General features: G+C 28.4%; 1 protein-coding gene and 1 non-coding gene across 2 annotated transcripts; one reads left to right on the top strand and one right to left on the bottom strand.

The window, feature by feature from the left end:
* Nucleotides 1-2,201: 2,201 nt before the first annotated feature.
* LOC141524714 (uncharacterized) lies at nucleotides 2,202-16,444 on the bottom strand. Its single transcript, XM_074238724.1, has 7 exons — nucleotides 16,148-16,444; nucleotides 9,770-9,861; nucleotides 9,014-9,116; nucleotides 8,645-8,776; nucleotides 4,277-4,942; nucleotides 3,751-4,036; nucleotides 2,202-3,659 (listed from the first exon to the last, which is right to left on the bottom strand). The coding sequence occupies exons 2-7, from the start codon at nucleotides 9,842-9,844 to the stop codon at nucleotides 3,158-3,160; spliced, it is 1,764 nt and encodes a 587-aa protein (XP_074094825.1). The 5' UTR covers nucleotides 9,845-9,861; nucleotides 16,148-16,444; the 3' UTR covers nucleotides 2,202-3,157.
* Nucleotides 5,281-5,353, top strand: Trnat-ugu (transfer RNA threonine (anticodon UGU)). Its single transcript has one exon. It is a non-coding gene; the product is annotated as a tRNA-Thr (tRNA).
* Nucleotides 16,445-16,471: the final 27 nt, after the last annotated feature.

Here is a 16,471-nt window from a genome sequence, read left to right as displayed (position 1 = left end):
TCATTCGTTCAATATTAAATATTTTTATTCATAAGTCATATGATATGTTAACAATGAGCTAATTTGTATACAGTTTTTTATGATTACATTTTTTAAGAATTTCACAACAAACTATAGAATTACGTACTAAAATTTCGTTTTTGTATTACATTTATTTATTTATTTATTTTTTTTTTTTTCAATTAAATACAATTAAACTTAGTTCATCAGTTGATATTGACTGTTGTCGATGATTTTATTTGCGTAAATAAAAAAATGGCTTGATCAATTTTTTCAATTTAAAAAAAAAAAAAAATAAGAAATAAGTTCATTTTAAAGAAATAAATGTTTTCGAATTAAATAGCCATTGCGAACATTATACATCACAGTTTATTTATGTTTTTTTGTTGCTTAGATTATTACATTATCCAATAATTCTGTAGTTATTACCTTTAGATTTTTTATAATACTTTCTATCAATTTACGTAATTTTTTTTATTATAATAATTACATACTAAACATTTAGCAATACTATTTTACAATACGTTGGTTAAAAAAAAAATTACTTATTAATTATTGCTGATTCTTTAATGACATGCATTTTTTTTAACATTAAGAGAGATCTGGGCAAAATACCTCCATGGAAAAAGTATAAGTCATTTATGTCTAACATGAATTTTTTTACGATTTTTGACTGAAGCTGAAATTATAGTTTTTAATAAATATTTATTTATACCTACAGCTTAGTCGATTCTTCTCATATTTTTATTTTTATTTTTAATCAATAGAATAATTAATAAGAACTTAAAGGATATCCGTTCAAATCTAATAAAAGTTTCATTAACTTTCGAAGAAGCCAATAAAATATTGAACGAGTCTTTTTTCCCGGATCTCTCTTAAATTTTTTTAATGAACCTAATTTTTATTACTCGCCAACAAACTAAGTTACTGACAATAACTATTTTGTTAATCAATAGCAACAGCTTAAATCACATACATCTTTATTGCCGTGAGCACACAATAATAATTATTATTTTTTCTCGTCATATAAATTTATATATACAACAGTACAGTACAAATTCAAAAGTCATATTACATTAAAATTACCATCACAATTCCAGAGAAATCAACAATTTGTCATGAAAAAGACTAGAAGTATATTTATATAGTAATCATCTCCATTTTTTTTATTTATTCTTAACCCAGTAAGTCATGTGGAGATTTTTATTCTTTTACTAGGCTCTGATATGAAATTACCGGTATAATATAGTGATTCTATTTTTAAAGATAGACATTTTGTTAACGTTATGTAATAAGTTTTATTACTTTTTGCTTTCACGGAGGGTATAAAAATATATTTACATCAATAGATTATTAATCAACGCGACATTTTACATTAAATGTTATCATTCGTCTGAGTGACAGTGCTGTTATTTTATTTATTTATTTATTTATCAATAAGATAAGTTATTTATTAGACAATAGAGGCCACGAGATCAACATGTTTGCAGAGTATGAATTTGATAAAACTAAAAAAAAAAAAAAAAAAAAAAACAAATAACTAAAAGTTACTAATTAAAAACACCCTGATTACTCGATATAAGTGCTAAAATTTATAGGAAAAAAATTCATCGATGCTTGCTATAAAAAGTTTGTTTGTTTTTAATTATAAAATGTGTAAAGGTTTTTTTTTTTCATATTATAGGCCTCGAATACATAAAAAATGTCAAGGTAACGTTTAATTCGTAGTTATGGATAATGATTTGATAAGCGATGTTTTCCTTTGAAAAAGTAATGCTTACATTTAATAATGAAAAATAATATTATACTTCGTTCAGTTATTTTACTCAATTACTCTTAACAATTAGATTTTATAAAACATAATACGGTAACTTAAAGTAATAAATATATTGTCAGCGTATCGTAATTCATTGAGCATCGCTTTTAAATCTATAGATAATTTTTTTAACTTACAACATAAATAATCTTTGTACATCCAAGAGAGCGACTAGTTTGTGAAATTTCTTTTGCCAAATCAATTAATTTTATTAAAAAATTCTCTCTGAAAATATTTAGAGTTATTTTTTAAAATTATTATAATTCTAAAATTGAAATATTGATCAATATTAAATTATATTTGTACTTTAATGTAAGATTTGAATTTTTTACTTGTTAAAATCTTAAAATTTTGAAAGAAAAGTTTTACATATCCAATCTATCACTCAAAATGTTTCGAAAGCTTAAAACAAAATGTATAAAAATATAATAGTATTGATTTATATATAAAAAAAAAAAAAAAATTAATTTTTTTGTTGTGAATTGACGCGTAAATACGAAAGAAATTGATGTAGCATAGATATGTCATTCATTGTTTTAGCAGATAAATATATATTTTGCATACATTAGCATAAATATAGCAATAAATATCGTAGGTATTAAATTTAAATCGTTAAATATTTGTATACAAAATTTATCCACCAAATTTGTGCATTACCCATATTATATTTCCACAAATAGGTTAGAATTACTCGTGATACAGTAATTTGTACAATACACCAGAACATAATAGTTTTTATCAGACTTATGGTTTTATGTCACCAATAATTTTTATTTCTATTATTATTTCTTGAAAATTGAAACGATTTCTACTCAATACATTTTTTTGGAAAATTAAAAAACAAAAATATTAATACTAGATAAAAATGTTTCATGGAAAACACGGAAAATAAAATCGGTAGCCCTTTTAAAAAATGAAAAAATTGATGATTAATGATTGTCTTATTACCAAACCGCAATTCAGGAAAGTCTTACAATATATAGCAACTTTTATAAAATTATATTATTACATTTGATTAGAAGGCATTGAGAAGTGAAGACATTTACATATTAATGGCTTTGCTTAAACTTACACATTATCAACAATATTTATTTTTAATTAACAATTCATGTTCAAATTGACAATTTAATCAGTATAATTATTATAAAATAATTACTGATATTTTTTTTTGTTTAAAATTCTTCAGCTTCGTACAAGCTTACTTGTAACGTTCTTTTTATATCAAATATTAACTTTAATTTAATTTTAATAATCTGAAAAATTATTAGAATACTTTATTGAACGTACGTAACGTTTTTTTCTTGTTGTTCGTTTTTTATAAAAAATTTATCAATAACGTTTTCACTCTTCGACGTCAAGAACAATTTCATTGTCGTCATCGCAACTTCTGTCGATGAATTTGATGGAATCATCATTTTCATTAATAATACTCGACGGTTTATTATTATTATCGTTATCATTATCGGTAGCATTATTTTCTAACTCTGGTTCCTCGACAAGGGTAAATGGCATATCAACGTCAACAGGATACTCCTCGATCGAAACGGTGACACTTACTTGATTTTCTTTAGTGTCTGTACTGCGACTTTCATCGGAAAAAGTTGAACGTATTTCATCTTTCTCCAGTGAACTTGTATCATGATACTTGAGCTCGTATTCAGGACTACATCCTTCGGCGACAACAGGCACATTCAATGAATGTCGGCTTACTTGGGAATCGCGACGATTTCGATCGAATGAAATGCGTCTGTCGTCAGACCTCGAATGATACAATTTTTGTCGTTGGTGAATACTCTCTGTTGTACTTGATTCCGATCGTTGATCAAGTTCGTCTATAAATCGTCTATAAAAAAAAAAATTTTTTTTTAATTTGATCAAAATCAAAAGTATTTGCATCCAAAAATGTATTAATTTGATCCATTATCGAAGCATACCTAATATCGAACCTCCAAAAGTCGGGACTCTTCCGGAAATCAAGACTGGATTTCCGTCCCGACCGATCTGGTCGCCGCTCAGAGGCACTTATCCTATCAAAGGACATGTTGCGAAAATTAGAGGAGGGTGACTTTCGAAAGTCCCGGGGCGAAGTGTTTCCACGGGTGAGTAATCCAGTGGTCCCATGCTCGTCGGTTAATCGCACGTCTATGGATGCTCTTTTACGTGCCATAACCAAGTCCACGGGAAGTTTCGTGCATGCACCCAGCGGGTAAGCTATTGAGTCTGCAATGTTCATTATATTATACTACTCAATTTACATTAGTTTAATAACTAATGTCTAGTTTGTATACATTACTGTCAATATCAACTCCACTCTTGTATTATATATTGCAATTATAACTTTCATCATGCTCTAAACAAATATGCGTCATTTGAACTTTTTGTAGATTATGTATAAATTTTTTGCAAGAGTGAGTAGACTAGAGTAGGATAAGAAAAAACAAAAAAAAAGAAGAGAATTACCAGAATGTTGTTTTCTTCTGGCGAGAATTCGTCTAGCTTCTTCCTCATCAAGGTCCTCAATTTTGGTCTGTCGTAACAGCTGATGTCGTCTCGCGGTATCCGATCTGTCTTTAACTTTAAGCGTAACAGGTCCTTTGTTAGGAATATAAAGATCCATAGCCATTGAAACTTGACTGTCATTCATTTTACTGTGCTCAAGGCTTTCTCGACTGACTCGTGGAGGACTGTATTGTGGATTGTCGACTGACAAAGCGTGTCTTTGAAGTAATTCTGGATTTAAAAGCGCGCAACCAGAAAACTTAGAGGCTTTCCTTTTAGAAGGGGACTTCTTCATCACCAAAGACGGCGCACTTGGGCTTTTTTTCAGCGGATGACTCGGCTTGTCCTTGTCATAGAGATTTTTCGAGAACCGAAGAAACTCCGCAGTCAATTGTTTACGTGCTATATCGTGAACACTTGGACTTGGGCTTCGTTTTTCCCGAAATAGACCCATGTGATGGTCCCACCGCGTTGTTTGGCATGACGTTGACCGACGGGGCCGCTGGTTCCGTGAATATTTTATTGATGATGATGAATTTTGATTGAAACGGTAACGCGCTGGTACGACTTTTGCTGCGCTATCACGAGCCTCGAATGTCATTACACAGGCTGCCACTACTATGAAACCTAATCGATTGGAAATTTTTAATTAATATCGGATTATAATGGACATTTTTTTTTTTCAATTAAAGAACACAATATACATATTTATAAATTTATTAAATACAAAAAATGCTTAATAGACATTGCAATTTGCTGATAAAACGCAATAAAAAATTTTTATTTGTCAATTTGTCGATTTTATTAAAAGAAATTTAGTGTGTGATATATTTGAGCTATAATATTTTAATAATTTTTCATTTTTAAATTAAATCAATAAAAATCAAAGATTAAAAATATTCTGTGGAAGTTCACAAGAGCAATACAAGCTTATAACATATTTTTTTTCATATTTACCATTACCGGCCTCCATAGCTCAGGGGTTAGAGCACTGGTCTTGTAAACCAGGGGTCGAGAGTTCAAATCTCTCTGGGGGCAACTTTTTTTTTTTTTTTTTTAACTGTCATAAATTTTTATGGTCTGAAAAATTTGAACGCATAATTAATTCAGTAATTAACTCAAGTTTGTCCTTGTAAGCGGAGAAAAAATAGTACAAGAGTAATGGTATTAAATATTGAGTGCGCGGTATGTCGCGTATCTGTTGAATTCCTAGAGGTGATATGGTGTAGAGGGGAATCGATTATTCACCGCGTCCCAGTTGTACTGGAATCGTCGTTTTCATATTTAATGTTTTCGTAGATGTCTGTCTGGTTGTCTGTAGATTTACTCTATTGATTTTATCGACAAAAGACGCGTACATAATACTCTATTATAACTTATACATACATTCACATGCTCATCATGTCATCATACTACCGATCAGCGGACAATTCGTTTTATGCCGCTCAGATAATAGTTCATTTAGAATGATAATAATAAATTCAATGGATGATTACTACAATATTGATGATGATAATAATAATACTGTGATTATTTTTTAAAATAAAATATTATTTCAGCCGAGTTTATTGAAATTTCTAGTTTGATTTTAAATTAAAATTTTAAATTCGAGAGAAATTATTTCAATTTATTAATTAATAATGTATTAAATTTTCAATTTCGTTCAAAATGTAAAAGGTATATTTGAGAGCCTTCATTAACAATTGATGAAGTATCCAGAATGTTAAGTGCCGTATAACGATGTGTGCTTGATTGCTTTCTACAAATATTTTTGTTTACAAATTTGATGTTCACCAATATTTATAATAACTAACTTTATGAATATTCCATATGATATTTACATTAAAAATTTGTACTAACATAATTTGCATGTTTTTAATTAACAATCAAATTTAATAGACATATAGTCTTATTTTAAGTAGCAAGAGCTATTTAAATAAATTGATTGGTTTCCCCTGAGATAGGATATTTAGATGATAGAATTTCCAATATGCATCATAGAACCAAATTATAAGCGATTTAGATGCTCTATTTACTCTCGTCTATATATACCGTGTATCTTAAATGTATTAAAGAGCCTTATCAAAATATTACACATATATTTCGCGAAAAAATCATCTACAGTTGCTAGGAATTGTTCAGAAAAAATTTCTATTGTTATCTCTAAGTACGTAAACGTTTCTTACTTTCTAGAGGAATAATTTCTCTACACAACCGGAAATTGATACTTCAACATCATAACGGGTTGCCAAAATGTTTTAGAGAAGTTCATAATTTGAGACAGATGAAAACTTTTAATTGACGGTTTTAGTAATTTTCAAAAGTTACCAACTCAAAACACTGAAGTGCTCTTGAGCTTTTTCAAGTATCTAATAAACAAATTAATTTAACATATTAAATCCTCTATTCGATATCAAACTCGACGTATATGTTTAAAAATTTTTTTTTTAAATACAAACATTTTAAAAGTTCAATATTTTTTACTGATTATTTAAAAGAGTAATTTAAGCCATTGAATTTTCGTTACAGTTAGTGAGTACTCAACCATTCGTAATATAATAAAGATATTTTCCACTGATGCACTAAAGAAAACGACCCAGTTATTGACAGTGTACTGATTATTGGAGCACTATTATGTTTCATTATATATTTAATTATTTTCAACATCCTAGGTGGTTATAAATATTACCATCTCGTCTTAGCCTCTTGAAAAATGACAAAGTACTTGCGTCAATATTGATACTAAATTTATATATTATATATAATATAAAATACGGGACAGTTTGATTGATTATTCCTCAACGATAATAAGGTTATATACACGGGGAATAGCTTTCTTATAAATAAGTGTCACACCTTTTAGAATTTTAATGTTGCCAATATTGTATAAAACTGAAAAAAAAAATAATAAACATAGTAGAAATTAGCTTCCGCATCGCTGACGATAACAAATAAAAGAGTAAAGCAAATAATTCTCATCATTTGGAAGTGTTATAAAACTATATATAATACTAGCTGTCAATAACAACAGATTAACGTTTATTGTGCGATCTGCATTCCATAGAGATAAAAATAGATTTACCATCGAAATCGCGGTTGTGCGAATTCTTGGTATTCGGGGATTCTATCAGCCGGAACGAATAATACGCTATATCGTTGGTATTTTCCAAAGCTCTTGAGCTAGTTGAACGAGAGTGCAGAAATTGAATGCTCAATTTAATAGCTTCAATGTTATAGACCGCTTTTTATGGAGTTAAAAATGAATCTAGATTCTTTCTTAACCACACATTGATGAAGGATTAAGTATCCTTCGCGTAATAAAATTTTTTATCAAAGTTTAGGATTTTAGAAATTAAAAATAGAAATTGTTCCCTTAGGAGTTATGCAATTTTATTTATAAATAGTATTGATTCTTATAAATGGTTCTTGAGTATGAATAAATTGTTTGTATATTATAACGTGGAGTATGCAAATAATTATGCAGTGTAGCAATTTTTTAAAAGTTTTATAATATTACTCGCTGTTGTATCTCGAGTTGCCCGGATTAAATTAATTCTTTCATTAAAAACAATTTAATGCAGAGCATTATCTCTTTGATACATGCCCGGTCGAATTCTTCGTATGTATGATCGAATATTTCATAAAATTTTCCCTGTAATTTTACGCACATTATTAATTATATTTTGTTCGAGTTAATAGAAAATATTTTTAATATTTATGGTAATACCGAGTATTGTGGATTTTGCCGGCAATATTACAAATGTAGTTTAACTTTTCATTTTTTTCATTATACTCCCTTCAATAGAGAACGCGTAAAATTTAATTAATTAACTAAAAGTTTATTTAAAAAGTCGACTGTTGTATTTCGTAAAATAATATTCTGATATTAACATACATACATTCATAGCCAATTTTCATATTTAGTTCTAGTAGTATTTTATATTTATTAATTTACTATTTGGTTCTATATATGAAAATAAAAAAGTAGTTTATTATATTTCTGATTTAAAAAAAAAATTTTTATTTCAATTCGTTTCACAGATTTTAATTTAAAAGCCGTCTCAGCTATTGTAGCTTTGTGAATTTCCTCTTAACAAAGAAAATTTAAAAAATAACATTCTGCTCTTGGATAAAATTCTAATGAAAAAAATTGAGTGAATACCCCAAAGAATTAACTAACAGAAGAAAATATATATTCACATCAAATGATAAAATTGATATGAATAATTAAAGTTTCCAAGCTTATTTCCACCAGAGTTTAATTAAAGTTATAATGATATTAAAAGTTAACTGTACATGAATAGAAAGAAAAATGTTTGGAAAAATTACCTCCAACTCCCATGACAATAGGTCCAGCGTAGCTGAGATTATTGAGATGAAACCCCCTCGATTCATTCTTCACTCTGATCGTCATATTACCTCTAATCTCTTGCGCCACGGATAACTGATCTGCGTAGTAGCCTGGAATAAATGCGTCACGGATATATATCTATACAATAGCGCATCAAAAGTCAATGGAGTGTATCCTGATTACACTGACTGGAATTAATATTCTCTTTGAATGAATATATGTATATACATGTATCTACATGCACGCTGTAAACCATATGTTCCATATATACGTACATACATACATCCATGTATACATATTAATGTGTATATCTACATATTAATCTTGGTAGTTACAGAAATACTCACCAATAGTTGCCATACAAGCTCCTAAAAGCATCAGCAGTAATCCAATTCCCAAAGCTCTACAAGCGTGCCAGAGACACCTTGTGGTTACTTTGCCACGTACAACCTAATTAATTTTAACTTCATTATATTACTTTTATTATTCTTATGAGTCATCACTAAATTTAATATAGGTTCCTTAGTTAATATGGCTACCTTTCATCATTTTATCACTAAATTTGAATCAAATAGCTAAGATTTAAAATTAAATACAGTTTTTGCAAAAAGCTTTGAATTAAAAATGAAGAATATTGTGATTTTTTATGAATTAGAGTAAAAAATTATAAAAATAATTAGAACCTGGTATACCTAAAATAATTTTCTTTGTAATTAAAAATTATCTAACTCTGGGCGCTGGTGGTCTGCATTATTTAACACTAAATTTTTGATATTATAACTCTCTTTTTTACTCAAATAACTCAGCAAATAACTCACGTAGGACGAAAATGAAGTAAAAAAATTAACTGAAGAGGATTAAAGGTATCATTAGCAATAAGCATAATTGAAGTATTTGATTCACTAAGCGAAAAGTGCATTAAGAGCTTTAGCAGAAAGGATGTAGTGGCTGGATGGTATCAAATAAATTTAATTAATTACATGGTCGATGGAAGTATAGAGAGATAGAGAGATATACCAAGTGGTAGATTATGTTGCTGGTTGCGGTAGAGATACGAAAAGATGACAAGTTTTAAAAGTATATAAAACCGAGAAATAATTTACCTGAACATTCCACTGTGCCCCAGGACCGCAGGATCTCCTTTCAGTCCCTTGCCAATGAATGCTCCCCTGGGGCATCCTGCACGTTCCTAAAACTTTAATTGAAAACATATACCTTCACTCGAAACAAGTCCAGTGATAAGTTTATATATTTTTTTTTTTTTATTTAATTAAACGTGTTTAGTTTGAGTCCTAGTGTAGCGAAACAATAAACTTTCAAGTTGTTTTTTTTGTTTGTTACTTTATGTGTGCGATGATTAATTAAATTAACAATCTAATTTTCATTTGTATACAATCTCAAAGTTCCTTTGACCAATTCATCCTTTTTGTTTACGAGTGATGGGGTATTCATTATGGACACAAAAGAATTCTCGGAATTTTTATTCGGAAATGTATAATAAATTAACGAGTAATTAGTTTATGCTAAAAACTCATAAAACTTTTATTCCAGTTTGCTTTGTTGAAAAAGAAAAAAAATTAATTAATTTATTTTAAAATTTTTAGTTCTTTGTTAAAATTTTTTATTAGTTTTTCGTCTCATTTTTTTATTTTTTAACAGAAACTTGCTTTAAGAATTAATAAACTGTTTTTCGTTTGAATAACAAACTCTAATTGAGATAATTCTTTGCTGCTGTGAACTTTTCGCATGTTTTTAAATCTGAAGGATATTTATTGTTTTTTTCAGGAGTTCTGGTTCGGTGAACAGTATTCCTCTTTTAGGCCAGGAGATTAACAGACTGTTCGATTTGAATAGTTGAAACAACCGGAAAGATTTATTGGGGTGGTTCTATTCAAATTCAAACATCAATTGCGTCAGCTGTCAAATTGAAAAAAAAAAATTGCTCTGCTGGTATTTCAGGTTATACTATGAAAATCGGTTTATTTATTTATGCTATGAAAATACTTGTGGTGGCTTTAATTTACGAAATTATCATAATGGTAAAGATTATAATCACCACGACTAATTATTACCCGTGAATAATAATCACCGACAATAATTATAATGCTGGTTGTCAATATTTGTCTGATCAATAGTAATAGACACTCGTAATAGTGCATTTGAAAGACACCAATGAGGCTTTGATGATTTAATAGTCAACGGTGGACGATTTTGAATTGAATTTAATGTACTGTCAAAATAGATTTACCATTATCAAACGAACTAGTTGTACTAACAGCCAGATTAGACTACCGGAGGTAATTAGAAAGTGACATGGAACCTTATCTGAAATAAATCGATTGTAATCATTATTAATAAGAGATTTGTTTCTATGTTTACTCTAAATATTTTCAATTACGTTTTCTATACATATTAAAATAATTTGTATATTAAATTCGAGACATTTTAAAAAAAATTTTATTTTTAACTCTGTCCCACATTTCTTTCATCTGTCCTATTCGAAAGCACTTTCGTTGTAAGTTAATTTCAAAGCATTAAAATGTAAATGATATGCTTTGTAATTCAGCTTTAACATTGGTCGCAGAAGGAAAGAACTTTGTTCTGTATAACAATAATTCTCATTGTGAACATTTATTGCATAAATTTGTTAAATAATTTCAATTACTTATATCATATATACGTGATAATGAAGATACTTAAAATAATGAGCAGAAAATATTATAATAAACCTAGTCATAAAATTTCATTTCAAGTATCCGCAGTTATATCATGTTTCACTATAATTAATTTTCTTTTTTACGGAAAATAAACTGTAACAAGGGCGATAAAAATTGTGGTGCCATTTGCTAGATTTCATGCTAGAGCATGAAATAAAGTAGGGGACTTCAATTAAGATTCCCAACATGCAGTAAATTAAACTACAATTTTTGTTCTTACTACAATTTATTTCCGGTGTTGGAAAAGTTAATTTTGTTTAGTAATATTTTTCGTAAATAAATTCGGACATTCTTTTGTTAGAGAACAATTTATTTTTCGGGTTCAATATAGAGCTGCTTGAGAGAAGTTGCTTTTATAAAAGTTAACTTTAGCCATTAGCGTACTACTTACTCTTTCTATAAATTATATAAATACAATTTTTTATTTTATTGTTACAAAAAAAAGATATTTTATTTTTGAGCTAGTGATAATCTATCTAATTAAGAAAATGAGGAAAATTTTTTCTCCGGCGGATTTATATGATAAAATGAGCTTTTTAAAATTAAATTTAGTATCACTGGAAGTTTTGACCTAAATTTGTGCCTTTTCAATGTTGCATATGCTTTCCTGAAATAGTTAATTTATTATAAATTTTTGAAGTAGTTTTTTTAACAAGTATATCTTTATCATAAATAAGGTTAAATAATATTTCAAACACACACGAGGTTTCAACATGGAATTGACCATTATAGCCGAAAAATTGAGCTTACAAGATCCCAGGAGACTTTGCGTGAAAACAACTTTTTCTTAGACAACAACATTGCGAATAAGCCTACAGAAAATATATTTTTAACTCCCAGTGGATTTCATCTTTAATAACATCTCAAATAATATTTTTTGCATCCATGTCTCTTTATCTTGCCACATTTGTAAAATAAAATTTGGTTACAAGAAGAAACTTTAGTCAACGTAGCAGAATTAAGTCCACAGTGAGCTTGAGTTCAGATATTTTTCAGGGGATTGTTTGTTCCATTCCGTCTGAAAAGATGCTTGAATCGTCATGCAGGATTTTCTGGGTTCTAGCTGGCTTACTGTATACTTTATTTTCTAACCCGAAATCTTATTATTATTTGACGGTTGCAGAATGTTATTGCACAATTTAAATAGTTCAAACATTGAAAATTTAAATTTGTTCTTACAATCAATAAAATTTGATATCATGCTTTAAAACGCTTCTTGCAGAAAACAAAAATATTTCATTGAAAAATTAACAGTGACATATCATTAAAAATGGGAGAAAACACGTTTGAAAAAATTTAGCTCAATGCTGCATCAAGTAAAAAATATTCTCTGTTGATATAACACAGGATATATTCTATGAACATTCATTTCAAAAATATCGTGTACCTATTAAGCTTGCGGCTTTTATATTCATTTTCACGCTACTGTTCATGTTTATTGATACTAGATACATGAGATAATATTTAAATGAACGGAAAAAAAGTGTAGGTAGTTTTATTAAAAAATGTGGATGCTGAATCGAGATTGTATATTTTTAAAATGCTATTAAGATGAAGTGTTTTAGTATTTTAAAAGATAAAATATCTGAAAAATTTATGAAAGCTTATTTTTTTCATGCTTAATATTTTTCGATTGCGACAAAATAATTTACCTGAACAAATCCACGATAATATGACCCAATTAAATTCGATATTTATTGGGCAATGTTCCGTTGGAGATCATTTTACCCTCGGTTATTCAGTCACGTCACGATTTTGACAGTTTAATTATCATTAGCACTGACGGATTAAACCGAGCTTAAAAATAAATAAATTTCCAAATTAATTTGAATACACTTAAAATTCTGAATATCAAAAGTATTGTATGAATTTTTCTGAATTCATTTATTGGTGACAAAAACAATAATTGCTGTAAACGAAGATTGAAAGTTTACTTGAGTCTCATTTAAGTTTAGTTTCAAAGAACATCAATTTATCATAATAAGAAAAGTATTGTTGGTTAACTCCGATCATAAATCATTAGAATAAGAAAAATTTCCGCGAATCATGTCTCATTTTCTGTAATGAAGAATCTTGAAAAATAAGAGCCAAGAACGCAAATAAAAGGGCGAAAAAAAAGGAAGGTTTCAACTCAGACCATTAATTATAAGCCGTGGTGTATTAACGTTTATATCGTAAAACGTGAAAAATCACGAGAACCACTTAAAAAACTTATTCTTCCACTTGGCTACAACGCTCGAGAACTCATTTAATTTCCTCCCTTATCTCGTGTTCATTCTTTTATCTTTTTATCATCATGCTGTCTACTATCTCATATCCTTGGAATCTCTCTCTTTTTTTTTCTATTCTATGTAATATCTGCTATACGATCTCGGTTTAACTCGGAACACATTCCTCCCATATTATAAATATACATATATACCTACATAGAGTAACAGTAACATAGTTCCAGATTCAACTCAAGAGTGTCATTTGCCGTCGATGTATTCGACGTACAATAAAGCCTGAATTGTTTCTGCATATTTACATTCACCTACACTTAGATATAAATACATACATAAGTTGTATATATTGCTAAAATTACAAATACACGGAACATATATACAAGTCAAAGGATATTAGACTTTTCTTCGTGTATATACGTATAAACTTAGACTTTGTATAGCCACACAAGGGCTTAGTGTGAAATGCCGCCTCATTGTTTCTGACATTTCTCTTTATACATTTGTACTCCCTACCGTGTATGTATAATTTTACTCGAACAAGTTATCGGTGTGGTGAATATGTCAAAAAGCTCAAGTCTAGGCTGATTAAAAAAAGGTTTGGAAAATTCCAATTTTTTTTTTTTTATTCTTATGAAATAATTTTTTGCGTCAAGATTTATCATGATAGAAATTTTGCTGTCAAAAATCTCAGGAGAAAATTAATTTTTGTAAGGATTAATTTTTCTTACATAGAAAAAATTAATATTTTAATTATCCGGCGCTCAAAATTTTCGTAATTACTCAAAGAAAAAAACATTAAGCTAAATATTCGATGCTATGGAACTTTTTTAACATGAAAATAAATAAATACATATCCATTGAAACTGTTCAATGATTATCGAGTGCTTCGTTCGAGAGGATTTTAGAGAGAAATACATTGTATAGAAAAATTCATTTGGAGTTGATTAAGAGTTGGTTTTCCGGATTAATTGGGCATTTAATGAAGTTTATAAATGACTTTAGCTTGTTATTTTTTTTTTGTTTATTTTAAAGTAAAGCGAATGGATAAATGCTTGGAATGTTTTTTTAACAACTAGAAAACGGAAATTAGGTTAGCAAAATACTTGTAGACTGCAAATGATACAAATAACAAATTGTATATATTTTTACTGAAAAAATTACAAAATATTTTAATCAAAGATTTATTACTCAATGCAAGTAGTTGAGTTATTAATCAATTAATGCCTGTTATACATCGTTATTTAATTGCAAATGTTAATTTCATATCTACCTGCTAGAGACAATAGTAATTAGCAATTATCGTAGTTACGGTGACATTAGCCAGACAACATTATGCTTTTCAAATTAAGGAGAGTGCTTCCATAAATTACGCCGTCAATATAACTATATATTTCCATATGTCTCGGATAGTTACTAGACAGCGGGTTCATTTAAAATAATTAGATAAAAATATTTGTTTAAAGAGTTAATAAAAATAATCAAAGAGTTTCTGTCGAAGAATGACTTTCTAAAAAAAATTCGTTATTTCTTAAAAGCTTTGTTTTTAATTCAGGAAAAAAACTTTGATACTTCAAAGCTGAAGTACAATTTCATTTATTCTGGTCTTTAAAAGTACTTGAGAACAAAAATTTGTTACTTATTTTAAGCTTTTGTTTATTTTCGGTCAAAAGACAAAATTTTAAGTGAAGAAAGTATTCAATCAATTGTTGAAACAATGTAGTGTATTAATATTTCTTTTTAAATTATTTCTAGTTGAGAAATCAATGAAAATAAATATAAAAAATTTTTAACCCTGGGGACCAGTACTGGAATTTTTCTTTATCTTCGAGCTTAAAAGTGAGTTATTTATTTTATTCATACGTGCTATATTTCACACACGAATTATTCTCTTTCAATTTTTTTTTTTTTTTTTTTTTTTTTATTTCGATCAATAACATTCGTTAAAAGTGCAATCTGATTTATGTGTAACACATCGATAACACTGAAACGATGAGTTTTCTTCAAAAAAAAAGCTTCGAAAAAACCAATCGACAATTTATTTAAGTGCAGCTTGAATTCGGCTTTGCAATCTTACGCCGACACGTTTATACACTTAGGTGTTTGTGTTTGATTGTGTGCTTCCATTTATAAAACAGTTTTAACCGGAAATGAAAAAACTACCACAGTTAAAAAAATTTTAATATGCTAGGTTATATTTGTACATAAAAATAACGTGACAGTGTTACATAGGAATTTTAAACTTTTATTCAGTTTATTCAGTTAAAAATACATTCCCGAGCGTAATAAAAATTTATGGCCAAGAATTTTATCTCACAAATTGGTCATTCAAAATTTTAATTTATTCGTCTATAAATTTTGATTCATTTATTACTATATGCATTTAAAAATCATGCAGTTGTTTCCAAAATTTCACGATAATTTTTTCTTAATTTTAGAAAAGGAAAAAAATTGCCAGAGTTACTCTTTGAAATCGATTTAATAGTGTAATAAATAATTAGTAAATAATTACAAAATTTTACGTGATCGTAAAGCGACTTACCTTTCTACCCTCGCGACCTGATCCCGTCGTTAATTTATTATGGGCTCCTCGTGTGCTTCTTGCTTGCCATCGTTTATAAAACGAATCCCTCAGGGGTTAGAAGCGATTCTCATATTTTGATTTAATGATACTCGCGTTTAGCTCTGATTACCCTTTGAATTTAACAAGAACCAAAATTACAATGTGGTTATACAGTTAATAAACTTTTATTTGGTTCATTCTTTTGTGCGCTTTCCATCAGATTATTCCATTTTGATATCTACATTTTTAATTAACGAATTCTCTTTTATCGCATAGAAAAGCTCGAATATAAAAGCACCGGGA

This window comes from Cotesia typhae, unplaced genomic scaffold (assembly GCF_013202065.1).
Source record: "Cotesia typhae breed Kobodo isofemale line unplaced genomic scaffold, CoteBio_Ctyphae contig_23, whole genome shotgun sequence".
In the NCBI taxonomy this organism is placed as follows: domain Eukaryota; kingdom Metazoa; phylum Arthropoda; class Insecta; order Hymenoptera; family Braconidae; genus Cotesia; species Cotesia typhae.
Note: the sequence above shows the minus strand (reverse complement) of the source record. Positions and strands in the feature narration are given on the sequence as shown.

What these genes read in the sequence shown, in the direction of transcription:
- LOC141524714 (XM_074238724.1), bottom strand. Translation starts at nt 9,844, where the DNA reads ATGCCCCAGGGGAGCATTCATTGGCAAGGGACTGAAAGGAGATCCTGC. An exon ending in AGCTTGTATGGCAACTATTG is followed by an intron (nt 8,777 to 9,013) that starts GTGAGTATTTCT and finishes CATTTATTCCAG; the next exon opens with GCTACTACGCAGATCAGTTA. An exon ending in CAGAAGAAAACAACATTCTG is followed by an intron (nt 4,037 to 4,276) that starts GTAATTCTCTTC and finishes TGAACATTGCAG; the next exon opens with ACTCAATAGCTTACCCGCTG.